Source organism: Schistosoma haematobium, chromosome 1, assembly GCF_000699445.3.
Source record: "Schistosoma haematobium chromosome 1, whole genome shotgun sequence".
In the NCBI taxonomy this organism is placed as follows: Eukaryota; Metazoa; Platyhelminthes; class Trematoda; order Strigeidida; family Schistosomatidae; genus Schistosoma; species Schistosoma haematobium.
The window spans coordinates 83,372,583-83,394,404 of record NC_067196.1 but is presented as its reverse complement, the minus strand read 5'-3'; the positions used below and the strand labels follow the sequence as shown (position 1 = coordinate 83,394,404).

General features: G+C 38.7%; 1 protein-coding gene across 1 annotated transcript; it reads left to right on the top strand.

Moving 5' to 3' along the window:
- Positions 1–5,117: 5,117 nt before the first annotated feature.
- Positions 5,118–20,550, top strand: PCS3 (Glutathione gamma-glutamylcysteinyltransferase 3). Its single transcript, XM_012938931.3, has 5 exons — positions 5,118–5,295; positions 7,852–8,304; positions 11,458–11,655; positions 15,143–15,601; positions 19,180–20,550. The coding sequence occupies exons 2-5, from the start codon at positions 7,918–7,920 to the stop codon at positions 19,909–19,911; spliced, it is 1,776 nt and encodes a 591-aa protein (XP_012794385.1). The 5' UTR covers positions 5,118–5,295; positions 7,852–7,917; the 3' UTR covers positions 19,912–20,550.
- Positions 20,551–21,822: the final 1,272 nt, after the last annotated feature.

Sequence of the window (21,822 nt, the reverse complement as noted above, 5' to 3'; positions counted from 1 at the left end):
TAAGATGTTCGTGAATAATAATAACAATAATAATGATTATTCACTTTCAATTCACCTGATAGATGATAATCTTTATCTTTTTGAACAGAATATTGCTTTTGGGTCATTAGGATTTTCATGATTAAGTAATTAGTTCCTAATATTTTGATTCCTCACTGTTCTACGATTGATTTTATAAGTTCGTTATCGTTACTGTCATTGCACCTGCTTAGGAGAGAATATCAAATAAAGGGTCAAAATACATTCAGACGGTTCGAAGCTTGAGGTATTACTTGTGTAATTTACTGCAGAAAGCGATTGAATCGAAACTGTCTGACACTTCTTTAAAAAATTACTCGGGGTTTATTTACTCTTTTTTAGTGTTTGAATAGTGCTACAAATCAGTACTAAACTAGAAGGATCTCAACATGACTGCAACAACTACTGCAAATGGCACTGTTGGGCAGAGTACAAACGGACTGACAACAATGGAGCATACAAGCAATATAAACATATAAGGAACATATGCACAAAGGCTATAAGAGATGACAGGCTTCAGTACCAGACAAAGCTTATGGACAAATTTGTCTCTAATTCGGAAAGTTTATTCCGTTATGCAGCCTCTCTTCGTCAAGCGAAAACTGGAGTTTCCCAACTGGTAGGTCTTAACAGCCCGACCAACTACGACGGCGACGCGGCTAACCTTTTGGCTGGACAATACTCTCGGACATTTCAACCGACCCACATAAACTATACTGACGAAAGCTTCATCTGCGACTCCAAAGGACTTTCCGAAGTGAACCTGAGCGCTGACTTGGTGTTCCAGAAACTGCAGCACTTAAGATTAGACACTTCTCCTGGCCCAGACGTGGTCCATTCCGCCATACTGAGGGAAGCAGCCTCAACCTTGGCAACGCCGCTTAGCGTGATGTTCTCACACTCACTAAGCTGAGGTAAACCACTGGAAAATTGGAAGCTCGCTCACATCACACTAATTTTCAAAGAGGTCGAAGCAGTGAACCTTCAAGTTACCGGCCTGTGGCTCTTCTCTCAATACCTTCAAAAATCATGGAGTCCCTGATATGCGATGGTATAAATGACTATTTACTGTCCTTAAATTTCTTCTCACTCCAATAGCATGGTTTCAGGAAATGTTACTCTTGTATAACCAACCTGCTGACTGCGGTGGACAGATGGACAAGGATCCTCGATCACAAGGAGAAGGTTGATATTATCTACCTAGATTTCTCAAAAGCTTTTGATAAAGTTAACCATACATGTCTTATCAATAAGCTCAAACGATTGCGTATCAGACCACCTCTAATCGATTGGCTCACTTCATACCTGAAAAATCGACATTTTAAGGTTAGGGTTAATTTCACTTTATCTCAGGCTATGGAATGTCCTAGTGGGATCCCCCAGGGCTCAGTACTAGGACGTCTTCTCTTCTTGATCTACATAAATGATCTTCCTCAACAGGTAACATCAGACTTATTACTTTTTGCCGACGACGTGAAACTTAGGAGAGAGATACACAACCAAGACGATATACAGGCACTTCAGGAGGATCTGACTCGACTTCGAAGTTGGGCAGACGATAATGGGCTTACCTTCAACACTTCAAAGTGTAAAGTAGTCCATCTGCGACATGTCGCAGACTACAGCTATAACTTAGGTAACTCCTCTCTAGTAATATACCAAGTCGAAAAATATTTAGGAGTCCTGGTGCCCTACGATTTAAAGTCTTGCGCTAACTGTGACAAAAATGCCTTCCGAGCAAACCTTGCACTTGTAACATTGAAGCGCATTTTTGGCCAGTTTGACGGAAGAACTTTCCATATAATCTTCAATACTTTTATTCGTCCCATTTAGAGTACGGAAACATAGTAATTCCTCCCTCACTCCAAAAGGATAACGACACCCCGGAGCTTTTGGGAACCGTTTTAGGAACTGAATGGTTTGTAGCACATAAGAGCGTGTGCAGTGAGAAGTCCCAATGACCGTCCACATCGAGTTGGGGTTAACATCCCAATCTACTTGTTGTAGATAGTCGTGTAGAGCTGGCACATTCAACCGTTTAAAATTCCAACGCAAGTTATTGGTGGAGTGTATTAGCTTAGTTTTGCTGACAAAACTGAAGGCTATGGTGGCATGATCGCTTTTTCCCAGGGGAGCCAGGATTGAGAGGTTGTCAACTAGAAATTCTTCGTTTGTGAATACACAGCTCAAGCGCGATGGTATATGACTGTTTCTCCAACGAGTTGCCGACCTCACATGTTCGTACAATTCCACGTCATCGATGAGGTTGAAGAGCCGAGCTTCAATTGAGTTGTCGCCTCCAGTATACGTGTGTCCCGCGAAGTTGACTCTAGGGAGATTAAAGTCCCCTAGAATCAGGATGTGTGTGAAACCGAGACGAGTAGAGTGGGATAGTCCTTCCAGCATACGACTATCGTACTCGATGTCGGCAGTTGGCTTCCTGTAAATGACTCCGACTAGACACCTCGAAGTACTAGACAATCTTACAGAGCACCATATAGATTCCTCATGATTGTTAAACTCGAGGTTATGGACTTGATGCACCTCCAAGCAAGAACGTATGTAAACAGCTACTCCGCCCCCAAATCCTGATTTTCTGTCATTGCGGAACAAAGACATCCCAGGTAATGCTTACTCATGGTCCGTGAACTGAGAAGATATCCAGGTTTCAGATATTCTTATCAGATGGGCCTTATTAGCATTGCTAAGTTCACGTAATTCATCCAATTTGTTTGGTAGACTTGCGGCGTTTATATATAAGCAGTTTATGCCTTCAATTCGGAACACGTGAGCTTCTTCCTGTTTGTCTGTATGAGCCTTACGTGAATGGACAGGTAGCCCACCTATATGAAGTTTGCCGAGGTGGTAGGCCCTGTCCTTTGCACGTTTTTTTATCGTCTAGACAGTCCACAAGTGGAATAATCAGCTCCAACTTGCCTTTGTGTTTGGTCCTAGCTTCGTATGGCCTATCCGGGTGTATGTGGATTCCAGGTGGCAATCGACGTCTGTCTGCACGAAATGCTTTCAGAGTTGCAGCCTCCATGTGGGATGATGGGAAGGTTATCTCCATTAGACGGGTTCTAGGATCACCATCCTTCTTGGCTAGTCTCGTCACATGCTGAGTCAGTATGTGTTTGAGCCTCAAGGACTGTTTGATGAATTTCCATTCCCTGAGGTCAGAGTTTGATTGATTAGGGTCCGTATTTTCCGGTACACCTTGCTCAATTATATTCCTCCTGCGGAAAAACTGATCGCGAGTTTCTTTGGGGATGTCCCGGATGAGATTGAGCTCAGAATACGGTATGTCAGGCAGTATTCTTACATTCCCATCTGATTTCAGTAAACGACTCGCTGGTAAGACATCCTTTATGTCGGTAGCATTCTTAAGTGTTACACGAAGTAGCCTTGGTTGATTTTGATGCTTAGATTCCTTTCCCCGAGTGAGCCGTGTGACTGTCAAAGGCTCTATTATTGGAAGTCCAAGTTTCTCGTTCAATTCTCCCCAGAGCATCCTATCATTTTTGTCCTGCAAACTGAGAGGAAGGTCAGGGTTGTCTTTGAAGTTCATGACTATAAGAGAGTCATCACGAACCGTTATTGTCGTCCCAGGTTTTCCGGTGCGTTCAGGTTTAGCACCTCGTTGTTTGGGGGTCGAAGCACGTTTATGAATCCTTGGCTCTTTGATGACCGGACAGACAATCTTGGGGGTAGACTGTGCGACCAGATCACCAGTTGACTTCCGTTCAACAGCTGGGATGTTCAACTTAGACTGTGACGCCTGGCCTTTTTTAGCTCTTTTGACATGGGTCCAATCACCTACAGACTTTTTGGGAACCACTGTCGCGTTCAAGGACCTTGAGCTGTGAGACCCAAGTTTGCTGATGGAGTCGAGTACTGTCGTCGTACTCATGATGCTAAGTTTCAGCGTGTCATCATTAAAGCTGTTGCATGCTCCGTCGTTGGTAGACCTGTCGACATTCCAGTTCTCGTTTTCAATGGGCTCTCTCGTTTGTCTACCCATTTTTTGACTGTCTTTTCCCAAGTTTGCAGACAACTTACTCTGCAGACCTGTCAGTAGGACAATGATATTACTCAGCAAGACTGCAGCATCCGTGCTGCACGTAACACATTCCCACTTATGATCCAACTTACTGAGTCCGTTGTAAGCAGTTGCTGTGAGATCTGTGCACGCTTCGTGGAACCAACCTTTGCAGTTGTCGCACTGCATGCCAGATGTAGCAGCAAAACGGCATCCAGGTCGTTTGCATGAATTTTTCATGACTGTATTGACATAAACTGTGTTGTAGATGCTAGCAAAAGCCTAAGACCGTAAAAAATACACTAAAAAACACACTGAAAACGAACAGAAATGGATAAAATGGATTAGATAAACTGAACTAGTCTTTACGTGAAAAAGTGAAAAAAACCGAATAGTAAACTGAGGCAAAACCACAGTTAACTATTAAATTAGGTGAAACTAAAAAAAGTAATCTACCGAAGGTTTAGCTCAGGATAGATTCTTTTGGTCAGAAATGGTACTTTTGTTGTGTAAGAACACAGCAAAAGTTTGATAAATGCAAATCACGTTAGGACTAAACTTCCCGTTCGAAAAGCGCCTCCAATCACTTACCCTCTACCCATTAGAGTATAGACGTCTTAGAGGTGACCTTCTGATGGCTTACAGTATCCTTAACACTTCTGGACATCATCTCAAACACCTGCTTAAGCTTAGTTCCAACACTAACCTAAGGGGTAACACCCAAAAACTGCAGACACAACATAACAGAACGGACTGTAGACACAACTTCCACTCCTTAAGAGTTGTCAAATGCTCGAGTTCGCTGCCGGCCGAATAGTCCAAGCGACTTCTCAGGAGTCCTTTAAGAGGCAACTTGATCTATTCTTAAGGACTAAGGATAGTATCACACTATGATTTACTAATTTCTTTTCCTCTTTTATTGTTAACATACCTAGATTCCTGCCTGGAAGTTTTGGTGATCCCCTGCTACTAGACACGGAAGCCTGTTAAGCGAAAGCTTCGTCTATTCCGTCCACAACCATTTGAACCATTTGAACGTGTTGATTATTGAAAAGTATGTGCTTTTTAAACTGACGCATGAGCTACTCAGCAGCTGTTTGACATTAGCGCTCATGTCAAAGTTAATCCATTACCGTGACTAGTACTTCAGTAGTTTGTACCAGTGCATACTGAGATCGTCTGACATCCAAACTGCTCAGTTCCACCGAGACCACATAAATTTTTTACGCATAATAAAGGTCAGTTTGGAACATGAGTTATTATACAATGTAATTAAGTACTTATCTACGAAAGTGCTGTGTTTCATTATGGTCATATTCATGACTTGCTCTTTCAGTCTCTACATAGTGTTCACGTGCAATTCTTAATCATATAAGCGTGTACAGTTTCTTAAGGTGTAGTAAAACTGATAGTGCCTCTATTGTATTAGGATAATTATTCATTTCCCTCCGTATTGTTTATACTTTGAATATACAATGCAAGCATCTACAGAAAATGACATCATAACCAGCTAACAGCTGTATAAATGGGACGTTTCATTCTTATGGTTACTCATTTATTGATATAACCAGTTTAAGTACATTGCGGATTATTTTCCGACCGGAATATATTCAGCTTTTAGTTTGGGAAAGTCAGGGAGCGGAAGACCTGTGTAAATCCTGTCTATGAAGAGTCTTTCATTTGATAGTGTGTGCAACCAAGTGTTGAAGTGGTTGTCAGTTTAATAAAGTCATTAGTCAACCAAAAAGTGTTTGTTTGTCCGCTAGTGATTTATTTTATAGTAAATTCCCTTCTAAAAGACATTAAAAGTGAAGGCATGCCAAATCCAAAGTTATCTGGCAATTTGAAGACTGATCTAGTCACCTTCAGTCCTTCCGTATTTGAAAGAGAGTAGGTATGGTTTAGGCATGCCACAGCTTTGGGGTTCAAATGATCAACTGAGTTGGAGTATTTTGAACTTTTTTCAACATCTGACTTCTTTAAATAAAAGGTAGCTCATCGTATCGAGTCCTCGGGGTTCGGTTAAATGATTGACATACAAGATGCCATAAATGTCCTGATATCTATGTACCTAAAAGCTTTACGTTTTTCCCAAAGGGTTCCGAAACTCTTAGTAGCTTCTGCCGGACATTATACAAGAGCTGTTCGAATCTTGGTGGATAATGGTCCCTAAATCACTGTCTGATCAAGGGGTACCTTAACATTATTCACTAGTATTTATTTGTGACTTGTTCAGTATTCATCATATCCTAGTAGTTAATTCTTCTTCTTGAAGCTTTGCACTGCCCTCTCCGTTTTGTACCTATCATTGGCATAAAGCAAGACTGACAACAGTAGACCCGAAAAACCTTGCAGGTCCATTAGCAGTTTTTCGGGATTTTTTCAACCTTTTTTTGTATTTGTTACTGTTTTTTGCGTAAGTAACTTGTTGAAATACCCTGTGCTGAGAATCCTATATTGTACCAAAATATAATGTTGAATAAAGCTATTAATAGTAATAATAGTTGTCCAAAGATTACCTTAGGAGATTTCTCTAAACACTATTTCCTCCTACAACTTCAGGTTGATTCGTACATTTCGTTTAGGTCTAACCAAAAATCAACTATCCTTGATTCCAATGTCACTCAACTTCGACAATGCTATGTGTAGGACTTTGTCAGAAAGCTTGTTGCTTTTGACGGCTTCATCTGTAGGTACCTCGTAGTTGTCCAGATAACATCAGCTTTCCTGTGCCACTAATTTGTTTTAAAGCCTAATACTTGCCGATGGACATCAATTTTTCATCCAGATAGTTTGGTGGTTCTTTGCGAATAATATTCTTTAAGGGCTTAAAAGCTTCGCTTGTTGCCTTGACTGGACAGTAATTTTCACGAGCATACTGAGTGCTTGTTTTGAATAGAGAACTTTCAATGGTTTCTTCCACAAAAGGTGCGGATTCCTTAAGCTTTCTAGGATGCATTTTGACTCGTCTCGTTAGTTTCCCTACATTAAGTTCACTTAGTAGACCAAAGACGAATTGTCAAATAGTTAATGTATTCAGGTTTTGACTACTATAGTTTGACTCGCTTCAAGGAAGGCATCTCTGCTAAATGTACTTTAGTAAGGTCGTTATAGAGTACCTCGTTTTTTGAGTCATTGTCTGTTAGCGGAGTATACATTTGATTAAAGCACGTCCCGTGCAGGATTATGCTGAGGCACGCTGGTTGGCTATTTCTTAACCAATCAGCGCTAGCGGATGCTTACAGAAGACCATAAACTCTTCTCGTGTAAAGACTATAAATATACTAACGTTTTTCTTATTGTAATTCCTACTTCCATCTACCATTTTCATTCGGAATATTATTTCGTTCCTGTTTAATCGTGTTCTGATTTGGGGACTTGTCGAGTGAATTGGTGTCCAAGAAGACTAAGCAATAGGAATAGCTGGGTCGTAATGAGAGAAATTGTAACATTGTCCACCACCGATGATATACGATCATCATCATCATCTAGTTTTGGGGGTAATCTGAACTCTGTTTTGGTTATAACGACTTTCCAAAATACAACACTCTGTCCGGTTCATGTACGGAAGCGAAGGTTTCAGGCATTCTATAATCGCTAATATCCCTTGCTTCATGCTAACTTTTGAATCTTCCTGGAGTTAAGACGCAACTGTTTCTGATTCTTTAAGTAACTTAATTTCCTCCTACACCGTTTCTTTTTTATGAACGTGGCTTTTTTTGAGCCACGATGGAATGTTTCTTGAATTGCGTTGTATTATTTAGATTAATGTCCTAACCCTAATTTTTTTTCAGAATACAGTCCTTATTATACCTGAACTTAATCACGTTCATCCACGTATTCAGTAGTAGCTACTATGCATGAATGCTACACTATCGCTTTCTGAATGGGCCAAACCACTAACACTTAAAACTTTCTCGCCGAGGTGTGGGTTTTTTCTAAAACCACAGGTTTTTGGTTCCTTCAAACTACTGCACCGTAAAAGCTACTCGGTCTGGAATTCGCTTTCATTAATAAGGAATACCAACTTTTTTTTGCGCAATTCAACCCAAAGTATGTCTGCAGTATGTGATGCTCCCAAGTTTCAGACCAATGTCATGCCAAAGGTTCAAGAGTTCTACCGCCGACCATTACCTCGTCATTGTATTCCTTTTAGTTCCCCTGAAGGAAAACACATATTTCGCGAGGCTTTATTGTCTGGACAAATGGAAGCCTACTTCTCATTGGCTTCCCAATTTTGCACACAAGTAAGATAAACCTAATTACACAGTTTTTCACATGTAGATTTGGACCGTAATGTAGATTAGATTTCAGTATTCCTCTGGTTATGTAGTAATTAGCCTACAGCTAATGTATAGATTATGTGTAGATACACTAATTAATCATTAAGTACTAACCAATGCCATGTTTTTCTAATTATTAACGCTATTCGGACTTTACAGATCGATTTGTTCTGTGGCCACCAGTATGTTATTTGGCGTCGCGTTCATGGTTTTGATTTTCTCAGTGATTAGGCAGAGTCAGGCAAGTAACCACGTTCTTGTTCTATCTGTGGACTCTGACAACATACATTTACCCCACAAAAATCTGGAATATTAGTCAATAAAGCTAACATCATTTAAGGTCGATACAGTGAATGATCTAGTCAGTAGTTAGGAGAGCACTTTCAAGAAACTAGTTTCGTTTGCAGAAAAAGATAAAGCTAGAAAGGAAGTGTTTGTGATATGAATGATGAGGAATCTAATGAGCGAGGAGGGCAACTGTTAAAAGATTCAATTAGTACTGGAGATGTGAGGTTAACTGATATTTAACTTTTTTAACTGCTTCAATCACGCAGTCAGCTGAATATTCACCAAGTAATAACGTTTCTATCGTTCAACTCAGTTCTGCATTATACTTTATACCTTGATTTTTCATAGTTAAAAATGTGGACGTATTTAAAGAAGTTTAATTGGAAAGTAGTCACTATTATCTGAAGCATTTGAGCACCTTCACTTATCATCTTTGTTAAATTCCAATATTTTATTGTTGGTTAGAGAATTTAAAAGTTGGATGATGTTATGGTTTGAACCCCTTCACATTTGTCCCAGATATGTAGTTGTGTATCCCTAAATGCTTAGTACGCTCTGAACAATACTAAACTAGTTCTGCCAAGATAAGTTTGGTCATATAAAGTTCTCTTAATCTTCATTAGAATAACAGTATTCGATAAGTATATGTAAATTAATAGAATCACGGACTTCAAGTTATATTTCACTATTCTTGTATTGATATTTGGCTTTCACGCTTCAGGATTTTATTTTTCTACCGTTTGGTTCATAGTGTCGTTTTGCAATAGACATTTATTTCACGGGTACGTGGTTTGCGTGCGCTTCATCAAGAGAATCTGTTGGCTAACATAATGTTCATTCCTAATTATCTTCCGATCCTTAAAAATGTTAAAAAGCCACATAACTTAATAGGTACAGACTTCTTTAAAAATGACTTTGTATGCAAGCCTAATATAATCAATAAGTCTTTGAAATTCCAGGTTCATTTTCCTGAAAATCAGTGACGATTAACTAGACAAGGTTATATGCCTTCCAATATTTATCTCTCAAAAATTCTAATATTCAGCAAGTTAAACCAGTCTTTATATAAGTGTAATCATCGCTAGATTTCATGTTCGATTTATTAGGTTGTTATGAATTGGGCTTGTTGATTTGCAACGAAAAAACGTTTAGGGATTGTTAGATTGATGGATACGGTGCCAATCGACTGTAATATTCGATAATATTATGTGGCCAAATAATGACTAAACACGACCGAATTATTGGCATAAGCCCTCAATGAATTAATATCAGCAGACAAAACAATCGCTATGTTGGAGTTTTTTTGACAAAACCTTGAACATGAATAAAAATTATTAGGACTTTTAACAAGCAAACGACTAGAGGATATGAAATTGTTTCATTCACCCTACACTGAAATTAATGTTTAACTATAAGACTTAATTCTTTCTCCCTCATACCGCCTCCCTTAAGAAACAATGTGAGATGCTTTTGTGATAACACTTGTAAGACTATAGTACTTTCAATCCCTATATTCAGTTTTCTCGGGAAACAGTTCTCTTACGTCTTCAGGTTGCAAGACACTTATCCATCATTACCCGATTCTCAAGGCACCATAAACTTTTCCATTCACTTCCTCTCTTTTCTTTAGCCTGAACACTCACCACATGACTTCATATTGTCTTTTATGGCCTAGTATTCTTGGACACTACTTCAATTGACTTGGAGAAAAAAGTAAATATATTTCGGGGCAGAAAGGAAAGTTGATCAGTTATATATCGAATAAAATGAATATCATCTAATAACGAAGTAATTGTCACCAAGTTCAAATCACCGTGCACTAATTAATACTATGAAGTTAGACTATAAATAAAATAATGAACTTCGTACTGAACGAAGCCCACTGTAATTCAGTGTGTGGATCCTAAAATTAATTTTCCATAAATATAGTATTTGGGGATTCTGCATCCCCAACACAATCTGTAGATATACGAGCGGCCAAAATGTTTTTGTGTTGTAAGACAGAGCATTAGTACTCTTCATGAACTTGCTTGATGAGTAGCATATTAAAGCTGATTAGCTGTGTGCGTGCTGTACACTTGGCTGGTTGTTCACAACCCAAAAATAAGCATCCTAGACATAAAACCGGCGAGTTTTATCGAAATTCCGACACATGTTATGGCTGAATTTAAATCTCTAATAAGTTCAAGATACTTCATTGAATTTGTCCTATTATAGCCTAGGAACCACTGTATTGATTCTTCATTAAAATCCATTATCTCAACTATTATTGATTCAGATTTAGTAACTTGTGAATAGTGTTCAGATTGTGACTCAGTAGTATTTTGATAATTGAATGCACAGTGCTTTCCACTCACCCATCAATAATTGACATTTTAACAACTGATTTATGTGCCTGATACGTTAAGCATTAGTTTTAGGTATGGGTTTAATTGCAGGTATTTTCCAGTTGAATGTATTATGCGTTAATTTGTATTCATAACAATATTTATCACTTTAAGCGTGTGTAGCAAAACACTTTATAAACCACGTTTATACTACTCAGAGGTCTAAACTAATCTACCTTTGTGATTTTCATAATGAAATAATTTCAAAACTTTGTACCTTATTGCTAAAAAGAGATGGAAAAAATGCCTTGTTTATAGTAGTATGGAAAAGAAGCTAACAGTTAGATTATTACAGAATACACTACCTAATCGTGTATTCTCCAAGAAGGCTGTAAAAAAACAATACTCATTAACTGAAAAACGTGATTGTTTCTCCACACAAACATATACAACATTTTACGTTTTGATCTATGGTATTTCTCTCCCATTTTACCATTAATAGGAAGAACCTTCTTACTGTGGACTAGCCAGTTTAGTTATGATTCTGAATGCCTTAGGACTAGATCCTGGACGTGTATGGAAAGGACCTTGGCGTTGGTATCACGAGAGTATGCTAACGTGTTGTCTTCCACGGGATGTACTGACTAAAGGAATTACCCTAGATGATTTTGTTAAAATTGCTCGTTGTTACGGTTTAGACGTAAGTAAATGTTTATACAGTTTGGCTTAATTTATTTTTATCTACTTAAGTGTATCCATTTTTTTTGAAATTACTGGTTATCATAACATGCAGAAATACGTAAACCAAGTGCCCTGGTACGGCCGAGAGTGGGAAGAGTCAGCTCTCCCTCTCGAAATGCTCTCGCATGGCATACAACCGCTGCCAGGAAAGTCCTACTCACTGCCTTATCGCAGTGGGGGTGTCGTTTATAAAATTGAGAGGACGAAAAGCGAATGCCCTAATGAGACAAATGGCGTATGAACCTATTGTTGGTCACTGGCTACCATGGGACTGCATTTACTTACGTTACTCCACTGTCTTGTGGATCAGACCTCTAGGTCAAGGGCTCGGGGTGTGGCTCTTTAAGAAGATCACTCGCTTCGGTCTGGGCTCCCGGGCAGTATCCCAGCCCTTACACAAACCGAATGATTTATGTGATGCATATATGTTTGGTGCCTCCCTAGTACCAATGTTTATGTGTTTAAATAAAAATAGTAATAAATAATAGCGAAATAAATGAAAGAAAAATTAGACCTAATGTAATTATACAAAAACAATTTCATGTAATGAAGCTTTCGTCGTCCCTAGTTTATCATAACTCCATTAATTTTTTACTTTTCGCAGTCAATTTTCTCCCCAATAAACAATATAAGGTATAAGTACTACAGACACTGTACTTTATGTGTATGTGAGCAACTGAAATCTGTCTTGTATGACGAGTAGAGAATTTAATGATAGTCTATACTTAAATACTCTCAACTAGACTAAAGCACTACTCACTCAAAATCCCCATAGTATGCAATCAGCTTTAGCTCAATAGTAAACAAGTACATCGACCAGATTGTCATCTTCACGTTGAAAAAGGTGATATTTTACAGGTTCATTACAATAAACAGCTTGGATTAAACTAGACAACTTGGACTTTGCAGTTGAAGACAGCTAGTGTAGCGTCATCCTCTGCAGCAGTATACCTCAGTTTACACAACGGTAAAAGCAAGATCCTCAAGTACAGTACTGAAAAAACCAGCCCAGTCACACTTGATGAAGAAGCTGTGGAACAGGTGGAAACTTTCACGTACCTGGTCAGCATCATCGATGAACAAGGAGGATCGAATGCAGATGTGAAAGCAAGGATTGGCAACGCAAGAGCAGCATTTCTATAATCGAGGAAAATATGGAACTAGAAACGACTTTCAGCAACAAGAATGGTGACAGTTTTGCAAATTTATGTGCTTTCAACAAAAGGGTCATAGGCGGCACAACATTCCCACACACAAGCGTACACAAAGCTATATGAGTTTCACTGGATCACACTACGCGGAACCAGATCGAACATATTTGCATCAGTAAAATATTCAGTGGGTCAATGCAAGACGTGAGTAATAGGAGAAGAGCTGACATAGATTCAAATCACTACCTAATGGTTGTCAAGATGAAACTGAAGCTAAGAAGCACAGGACAACTGGAGAAACAGTAATATACGCCGGACTACAGTGCAATGTCGTGCACGGACAACAGACCACAGACGCATTCAAAGTGAGGACCGGACTCAGAAAAGACTGCTGTAAGGGCGGCAGTCCTGCAGTTGAAGAACTGCACGGAACTCAAAACAACTGTCAACCAATATCAAAGTGAGGATCTTCAATACGAACACCAGTTCAGTTCTACTGTACAGAGCTGGAACTTGTAGAGCTACGATAGCCATCATCAATAAGGTACAAGTATTTATAAACAGTTGTCCACTCAAGATACTCAATGTCCGTTGGCCAAATGCCATCAGCAACAACCTACTGTGGGAGGGGATAAACCAGGTTCCAGCTGAGGAGAAAATTAGGAAGAGACATTGGGGATGGACAGGACATACATTAAGGAAATCATCAGACTGCATCACGAGGCAAGCGCTAACATGGGATCCTGTAGGGGAACGGAAAAAAGGATGGCCAAAGAACACACTGCGTTGGGAATTGAAAGCAGACATGAAAAGGATGTATAGCAAGTGGAACCAACTGGAAAGGATTGCCCAAGACAGTTCGATGAGAAATCCCGGTGGGTGGCCTATGCTTTTTCACGAAGGGTAACAGACGTAAGAAATTAAGCTACAGGTGCATGGCAGTTCAGTGCACATCAAAGCTCTGTAAACACAATTTCGTATATTGACAGATGCAATTTATTGTGGCCTTTGGGGCATGAAAGTATCACATGCACCTCTTGGATTTTTTCAAGATTAGTCTCGTCCCTTATATCCACTCAAGTGAGTATAAAACTACCTAGATGTTTCCAAGATTCGATTGTGACGAACTGCATGGATAAATAAGGAGTTTGCCAATCGAGCACACTTCATACAGTTTATGAAAAAAATTGTACTTGTGAGCGATAGTCTGTTGTTTTCAAAAGATTTAGTTAGTTTTTATGTCTCGGAACGATGATTTATCGATAGCATATTCAATGTCAAAAATTTTTCCTGAATATCTGTTGTTCACCGCTGGAACTTTATGAATATCATTAGTAATATAGTTAAGAAAGTACAGGAAAATTGAGCAGATTTTTTCAATGTGTGTCATTTGACTTAACGAAGTCGCCCACCATAGTCCATCTGTTTGGCTAAATGCTTTTTTCATATAGATATCTTGAAAGCTATTTTCCATAATAAGTAGTTTCATTCCAATTGCGTTTTACCTATCTGAAAAAGTTAGTGGTGTACACAACCAGCATTTGTTTGGTCGATGTATGTCGACGAATCTCAAATGTTTTGTGAGCTAATATGAAGTAAGTGGTTTTTAGTAACTTAACGCTTGAATATATGGTATTCAGTCAATAATTATTTAATTCAAACTTAAGCATAATTATATCATGGGACTTACAATTAGATGGTTCGGATATTACCAAGTGTAACAGACCAACTTGTTTACGTTACTTTGTTACCGATGATTTAGATAAACTCCGGTAAAAACCTCTCAATTCCTTCAAATAAATTGTGATCGGTAATTTGGCTGCATCGTTTGTGTTGTAGTACCATTGTCATACACTACATAAAACCATGGCCTATGTATCCAGTTAGTTTTGTAAGGAAATTCGGTGAGGCTATAATTTATGGACGACCTTTGAGCGATCCTAAAATGACCTTCAGAATGTCCATCTACTAACTAGGACTAAATGAGGGTCATAAACCAATGTAAGGAATTAGAATTATGATTTAAAATAGGCAGTTGAAGTTCGAAGTTCGATTTAGTTTTCATCACGAACTGAAATCGGCTGAAATGCCAAAACCCTATTTAGCCAAATGGATAAATGAATTTCGCGGCAAAATCCAAGACCTTTTACCTCGTAATTGATTGGTTCGTCCATAAATTATAGTCTCGCCCCAAGTTTTTATGGTGTTTGTCGGTTTCCTTCATGTTATCGAGAAGCTTTGGCGTATTTAGAATTGTACTGACTAAATTCTTCTACTTTTTATTCTTATAATTAGGTGGATTTACATCGCGTTTCTCCTGATACTTCACTGTCTTATTTTCGAGATGTGGTGACCAAAATGACTTCAGGGTCCTCTGAAGGTTATCTTGTTGTCTGCTATAGCCGCAGCGCTTTAGGCCAGACGGGTACAGGTCATTTCGCCCCAGTAGGTGGTTATCATCCTGATAGAGAACTTGTCTTTTTATTTGATACAGCTCGTTTCAAATACCCGCCTCATTGGGTTTCTCTAACAAAACTTTGGTTTAGCATGAACCAGGTGGATCCTGACACACAACTACCCCGAGGTTTTGTTGTCCTTCGGAAGGCCGCAATCCCAGTTTCCACAGAACAGCTGGTTAAAGCTCAAAAGGAACTTCGTCTAAGTTTTAGCAAAGATACAAATGATGACCATGAAGATCAGTTAGTTAATGGATCTGGTTTATGCTTATTTGGAATTTCTGACAGTGCTTACCAAGTACGTCTAGTTGCCTAAAGTTGTCTTTTTGTTAACTTGCATTGTCTATTTCTAGTTAGTTATATGGAATACATCCATTAAATAATCAAACAAGCTTTCATGTTTTTCAAGTGTCTGTCGTTAGATCTCACACAATTTTATCTCTTAACTTTTTACACCTTGTATCGTTCACTGTAAAAATCTAGATAAATCTAGTTCCAGTTACCTTGATACACAAAAACGACGTAGAACAGAAGTGTTTATGTGCATGTTTTGGTTTAGGACTTGATGGATGAACAAACTCGATCGGTTAATGGGGCTTACTGATACAATATGGTCAAATGATAATTGGTCTTGAGACCGGACTAATAAAATAAGATGACAATAAGTTTTTATAGTTTTTTTTACAGTGAAATAGTGGTGTACACTATATATTAGTTACTAAAACAAGCTTTGTTAAATGTCATTTGAAGTATAAGCAATTCGAAGATAAGGATTTTGTGGGTCGCTGAAACGTCAATAAAATTAAGCTCTGATATAGAATGATCAACTTTTGCCCTAGTATACTGGTATAAATTCCTATTTCCCCATTGAGTCAGTCAGCTACAACGTACGATTAGGAACATATATGCATCGGTCCAAGTTGTCATACCTCATTAGCACAACAAGATGAACACTGGATTCATAGCAGTAGTTACTTCGCTGGTAGTAATGTATAAAAGAAAGATTGCATATAAGGACATAGTACAAGAAAAAAGAAAGATATAAAGCGATTTTAATCTTTCTTCCAACCATACCCAACACTAGTCAGCATTGCGTGTCGTGGTAAACGGTGTTCAGGCATACGTAACACGTGGCCCAACCACCTCAGTCGATGAAGATTCACAACCTCATCAACTGATTTACCATCTTCATTCCCTAATACCCTGCGTCTAACCTCACTATTACTTACCCGGTGATCCCAGCAGATGAGAACAATATTTCTAAGGCATCTGTGCTCAAATACTAGTAGCTCACGGATATCTTCTACTCTTAATGGTCACGTTTCGCAGCCGTAAAGTAAAACAGAACGAACTAATGTGCAGTATACTCGTCCCTTAATTGATAGACGGATATCTCGACTTCACCATAGGTGACGAAAGTTGGAAAAAAGGAAATGAGCTTTCTGAATCCGTGTAGAGATTTCATCAGACATCAACTTATTAGGGCTGTTCAGACTTCCAAGATAAGCAAATTTGTCAACGCATTTGACTACTTCACTCCCTATCCTTAGTTCAGGTGTTGACGCAGACCAGTCCTGAAGCAAAAACTTGCATTTAGAGGGGGAGAAGCGCATCCCAAACATTCTGGAATTGTTGCTCAGTGCTATCAAAAGACTGGATTTTATCGACGTCTTCATCAAACAGGACTATGTCATCTGCGTATTCTAAGTCGATAAGTAAACTTCCTGGAAGGAGATCAATGCCCGAGAATTCAGTCGACGAGAATGTTATTTCAATCAGTAGGTCTATGATGAAGTTTAAAAAAATGGAGATAGTGGACAGCCTTGACGGACACCACTTGAGGCTGCAAAAGTAGATGACAGTTCGCCATAAGCCCTGACTCGACTAGTAGTGTTCGAGTAAAGAGCCTTCATAAGGTTTATGTACTTCTGAGGTATACCTTTGAATGACAGACACTGCCACAGAACCTCTCGGTCAACAGAGTCAAGTGCTGCTTTTAAGTCAAGAAAGACCACCATTGTCGGACGCCGATAAGTATGCATGCGTTCTAGAACCTGACGAATGGTGAATATGTGTCCGATATAGCAGCGACCAGGTCTGCAGCCAGCCTGATTTTCTAGTGTTTGCAGTTCACGAGTCTTAGTTAAGCGTCTGATAATTATTGAGGCTAGTATTTTAGATGCTATATTAGTCAAACTAATCCCTCTGTGGTTATCACAGAATGATTTTGACCCTTTCTTATATATTGGAACAATCAGTGATTGTGATTGTAGTCGTTTGGAGCGTAGGCAGAAACGACGAAAAGCAACAACGTGTGTCCCTATCCTATTCTTACGGAGCCGTTTAGCCTAACAGCACATAGACGACTGTTAACGGGAATCCACTCTAAGTACTTGCTCTGCCCTTGTACCTTGTGCTATGTCTACATCTGTCAGTCTATGAGAACTAGCCATCGGGTCGCCAAATACACCAAGGGTGTATCTCGTCAGCTCCGTTTTGGCGAGGTGAGGTCAAGTGAATGACCACACTATGATGCTGTATGCATGTTTTGGAGACACAGCATACATCAATGGTACGAGATTCTAAGGTTTTAGCCAAAGAGACCCTGCTGGCCGATTTGACATAGTGTGTGTACGTTGAAGGCTCCAATGTGTAGTTTGGAGCGAGGTTTCAGTAGACCTGGGACAGTGTTTTGTGCACTAGAATCATTGGCTATGGTGACACTTGAGAAGGAGGTTTAGTGTTGAAAGTCGATATGGGAGGAATATTAAGAATTGAAGAGGGAGGTTGATTATGAATACAGTGGTCTTGAGTGCTGTTAGAGGTATGAGGACGGTTACCACTTCCCGGTTCTTCTGGAGGTACCTGAAAAGGAAATTGGATTAAAGGTGGTCTTAGTGACTTGAGAGCGTGACCGTAGTGCTCAAGAGACAACTGCTTGAGGCCGGTCAAACACAACTTTTTTATGAGTAACTTTCGCTTTAGCTCCGTACTTGTTAAGACCTTACCGTCGGAAACGGATATCTGTGAGATAAGACGAGGTGTGCATTTTTAGGGTCCACCTTTTCTAACCCCACCCCTCCTTGTGGGAAAGCAGCATCACTTTTATGCTGGTTGTCTGAAGGAAACACCTTACTGCCGTCATACCCCTGTACAGTCAGCAGTACGACTTTGCTGTCGGACCTTGGGTTTGCTGCTTTTAGTCTCATCGCTCTTCAACCAACCTGTCTGGCATGGTAGGATCCTGAGGAACGATTGTCCCAGCCAGTATAGCTCGATTGGTTCATCATGATAGGTAAGCCCGACCACTAGGTCAAGGTAGCAACAACGGTCGGGCATTTCCCTATCCGACGTAATAAGCTCGAAGAAATAAATCACCAAGAGAGAAAAGGTAGAGAAGTAATTATGCAAATATTAGTATGAACTGAAAAATACTTAGTCAACGGAAATAAAGCAATTATTCCAGCAAGGACTTTTCTTTTGAACGATTTCATTATCAAAAGCTTCACAACCGTGTTTATATAACTAATGCAATGGACAAGTTTCATTGGTATGCATGTGTATATAATGAGTGAAAACCATAGACTTAATACTATATATCTATTATATTATCATAATAATATTCAGTAAAATATATTTTTCATTGTCAAAATTGGTGGTTTTATGACTTCCTAACAAATTTCACGCTTGCAAGGATTATTAAGAATGTATTCCTTTTTGTTATAAGATATTACATGTTAAACAGCGAGTTCTCGAAACAAATACACTTGGGGGATAGCATTGGTTCAAAAAATTCTTCATTCATATAATTGTTAAGTTGTTTTAAAATACTAACATATTTCAGCATTTTTATCCTGCTTTATTTTTCTTCCAAAGGCTTATTCGTCTCCATCTGTCTTACGTGATCCAAATTCTACTGGTTACAAGTTGAAATTATTGGTAGATCGATGGATTAATTGGTTAAGATGTGCTTCAGAAGTTCCAAGTGAACTTTCAACACACTTTTGGTATGAAACTCTGACATTTCTGTTTGATGAGATCGACCAATTAAGACCAACTAGTTTCTTTTTTGTGATTCATCCTTTCACGACTTCATTATCAAATGCTCAACTAAACAACACTGATAATCAGTTTGTAAACTTTTCTACGCATGATACATTACGTGATCTTGTTGGATCAACACTGGGTCATATAGTTACTGATTTCATGTCAAAAATAAACAAGGAATACTTAACGTGGTTGACTTCCGATGGTACTTTCCGTTTGTCTATCTCAACTCCAGATTCTTGGACTAGACCCACTAATGATTGCCCTTTCACAGTCTTATCCGATCCTGGGCTAAGATTTTGCTTATTAACAACCAGTTTCTTATTGGCTTTTCCTTATGACAATTTTATTTCGAATAATTTATTATTCGATAATTCAGTATCGTCGTGTTTATCATCATCTAATTGTGCATCACGCCTTCAGATAATGAAGAAATTAACAGAAGATGTAAAACTGTTACCTACAACTCTTACTGAATTACGTTTGCTACGAAATACACTGCAGTCTTTAATGAATACAAACAGAAATCTCTGGTGTACAGGTTGTGTAGAGCAAAAGTGACATGTTATTTACACTTTTGATAAACCCTTTTATCTAGGTATATTCTTTTCTAACCAGGATTCCTGGTGAATCTAACGTTCAGTTTCTTATTAGTTATATGATACATTATTTTTTCACAAACCATGTTTTTCCAACTACATTTAGTGACATATATGACTGTGAAATGATGGATGAGCGTTGCAGCTCAGGTGGATGCTTTCATTGTTGCTATGGACAACATCAGCGCCTACTCCATATGAGACGGCAATGAAAGCTCCGCAATTAAGTTCTCTAGCTCAAACAATACAAAACACCCAATAACATATTATTTCTTGTCAATTCCGAATTCGCCTGTTTATTTCAGTAAGATTTATACCTTTACTAGATTAAGAATGAAAAAATTATTTTCTTTTTTATAATAACTATCGCGTTTATTGGTTTACTCGATTGGTCTGTGTACAAATTCTAAATATGCGTTTATTGTCTTTGCTCTGGGTCTCTTTATCAGAATTGATTTTCTTTTGTATAAGATTCAATATGAATAAATCTTTTAATGAACTAGTATGTTTTTTTATTGAACGCGTTTGCTTACTGGCTGACAAACAGATTATGGGATTTGACACAAGGCATCAATTCAAGTTAAGAAACTCCATAATAACAGCAAAATAAAGTCTTATGAATTCAAATATAAAGTAAGTAATCCCCATATATTGGAATGTTTAACATTTCGGGTGAGTTTATTCAAGCCATTAGGAAGAAGGTTGTACTACCATGTTGCTAAATGCTCTGATACAACTGAGGGTTTAAACAGTCATCACTCCCTCTTGAAATCCTCTTAAATGGTCCTACTTCCATAACCTCTGCCAAGGAAGTCCTACTCATTGTCTTCACGTAGCAAGAGTTTTGTTTACGAGAATGAGGAGCGAACGTCTGACGCTTAGACCGGACTAATGGGTGTAAAGAGCCCAATTAGAGTGTCTATTTTGCCTCATTTGGGATCCTCACCATGAGTAATAACGCTTGGACGATTTTATAGAGTCCCAAATAAAAAGAAACACATCTCGTATTCCTGTGCGAGCTAAAATCCGGACGTACTTAAAACTTCTTGTTTACAAACGATCGATCGGTGGGTAGTGCCCAGTATCTCATATCCTTCTTAGTGCACATCGAATTCCATCGATTATATTGCAATATGGCCACTAGTCTAGGTGACCCGACATCGCGTGCACAATGTTGAGATTTAAGGTGGTGGTTGGAAGCTCAGATAACTTAGTAGTAACATAAGTGTGAAGACCGAATCCGCCGGGGAGCATTATTTCCCTGAAGTTTACAAGTACATATTGTTGTCGAGTCCCAAATAACACGAAACCTGGGTCTAGAGTTTCCTGCCGACTGTCTCTTACCACCACTTTACAACTTCATTTTGCATTTATACTCTTCGTGTATTGAAAAAATCAATTTGATTGTAAACTTCTTAATTGGCCTATTCATAAAGAATGAGAACTACAAACCCCCCAGCCTATCCGTTGACAACTACTTTGCTCAAAAAGAATAGAACTCAGAATTTAATTTTATGTCATGCCGGACATAGGTCGTAGCAATATTTACACATAGATTAGAACGATTTCATTTCATGAAGCTTTATGAGATATCCTGATTTCAAAACAAATGATTGATAGATTGTATAAATGGCTGGAATTTACAAATGTCGACAGTTTCTGCATAATACGTTTTATCCACTAAACGATCATCTCTATAAAATGCAGGGATAAATGGTCTTAATTTCATAAAATTAGGAATGAAATGGTTGGGTATATGTTTTAGATGAGTTAAACTTAATGCAACCGAGCTGTATATTATACGATCTGCGGGATGGTTGCCTACTTATATTCATAATCAATTGCCGGGGTCAATGCAGAAGAAAAGAAACCT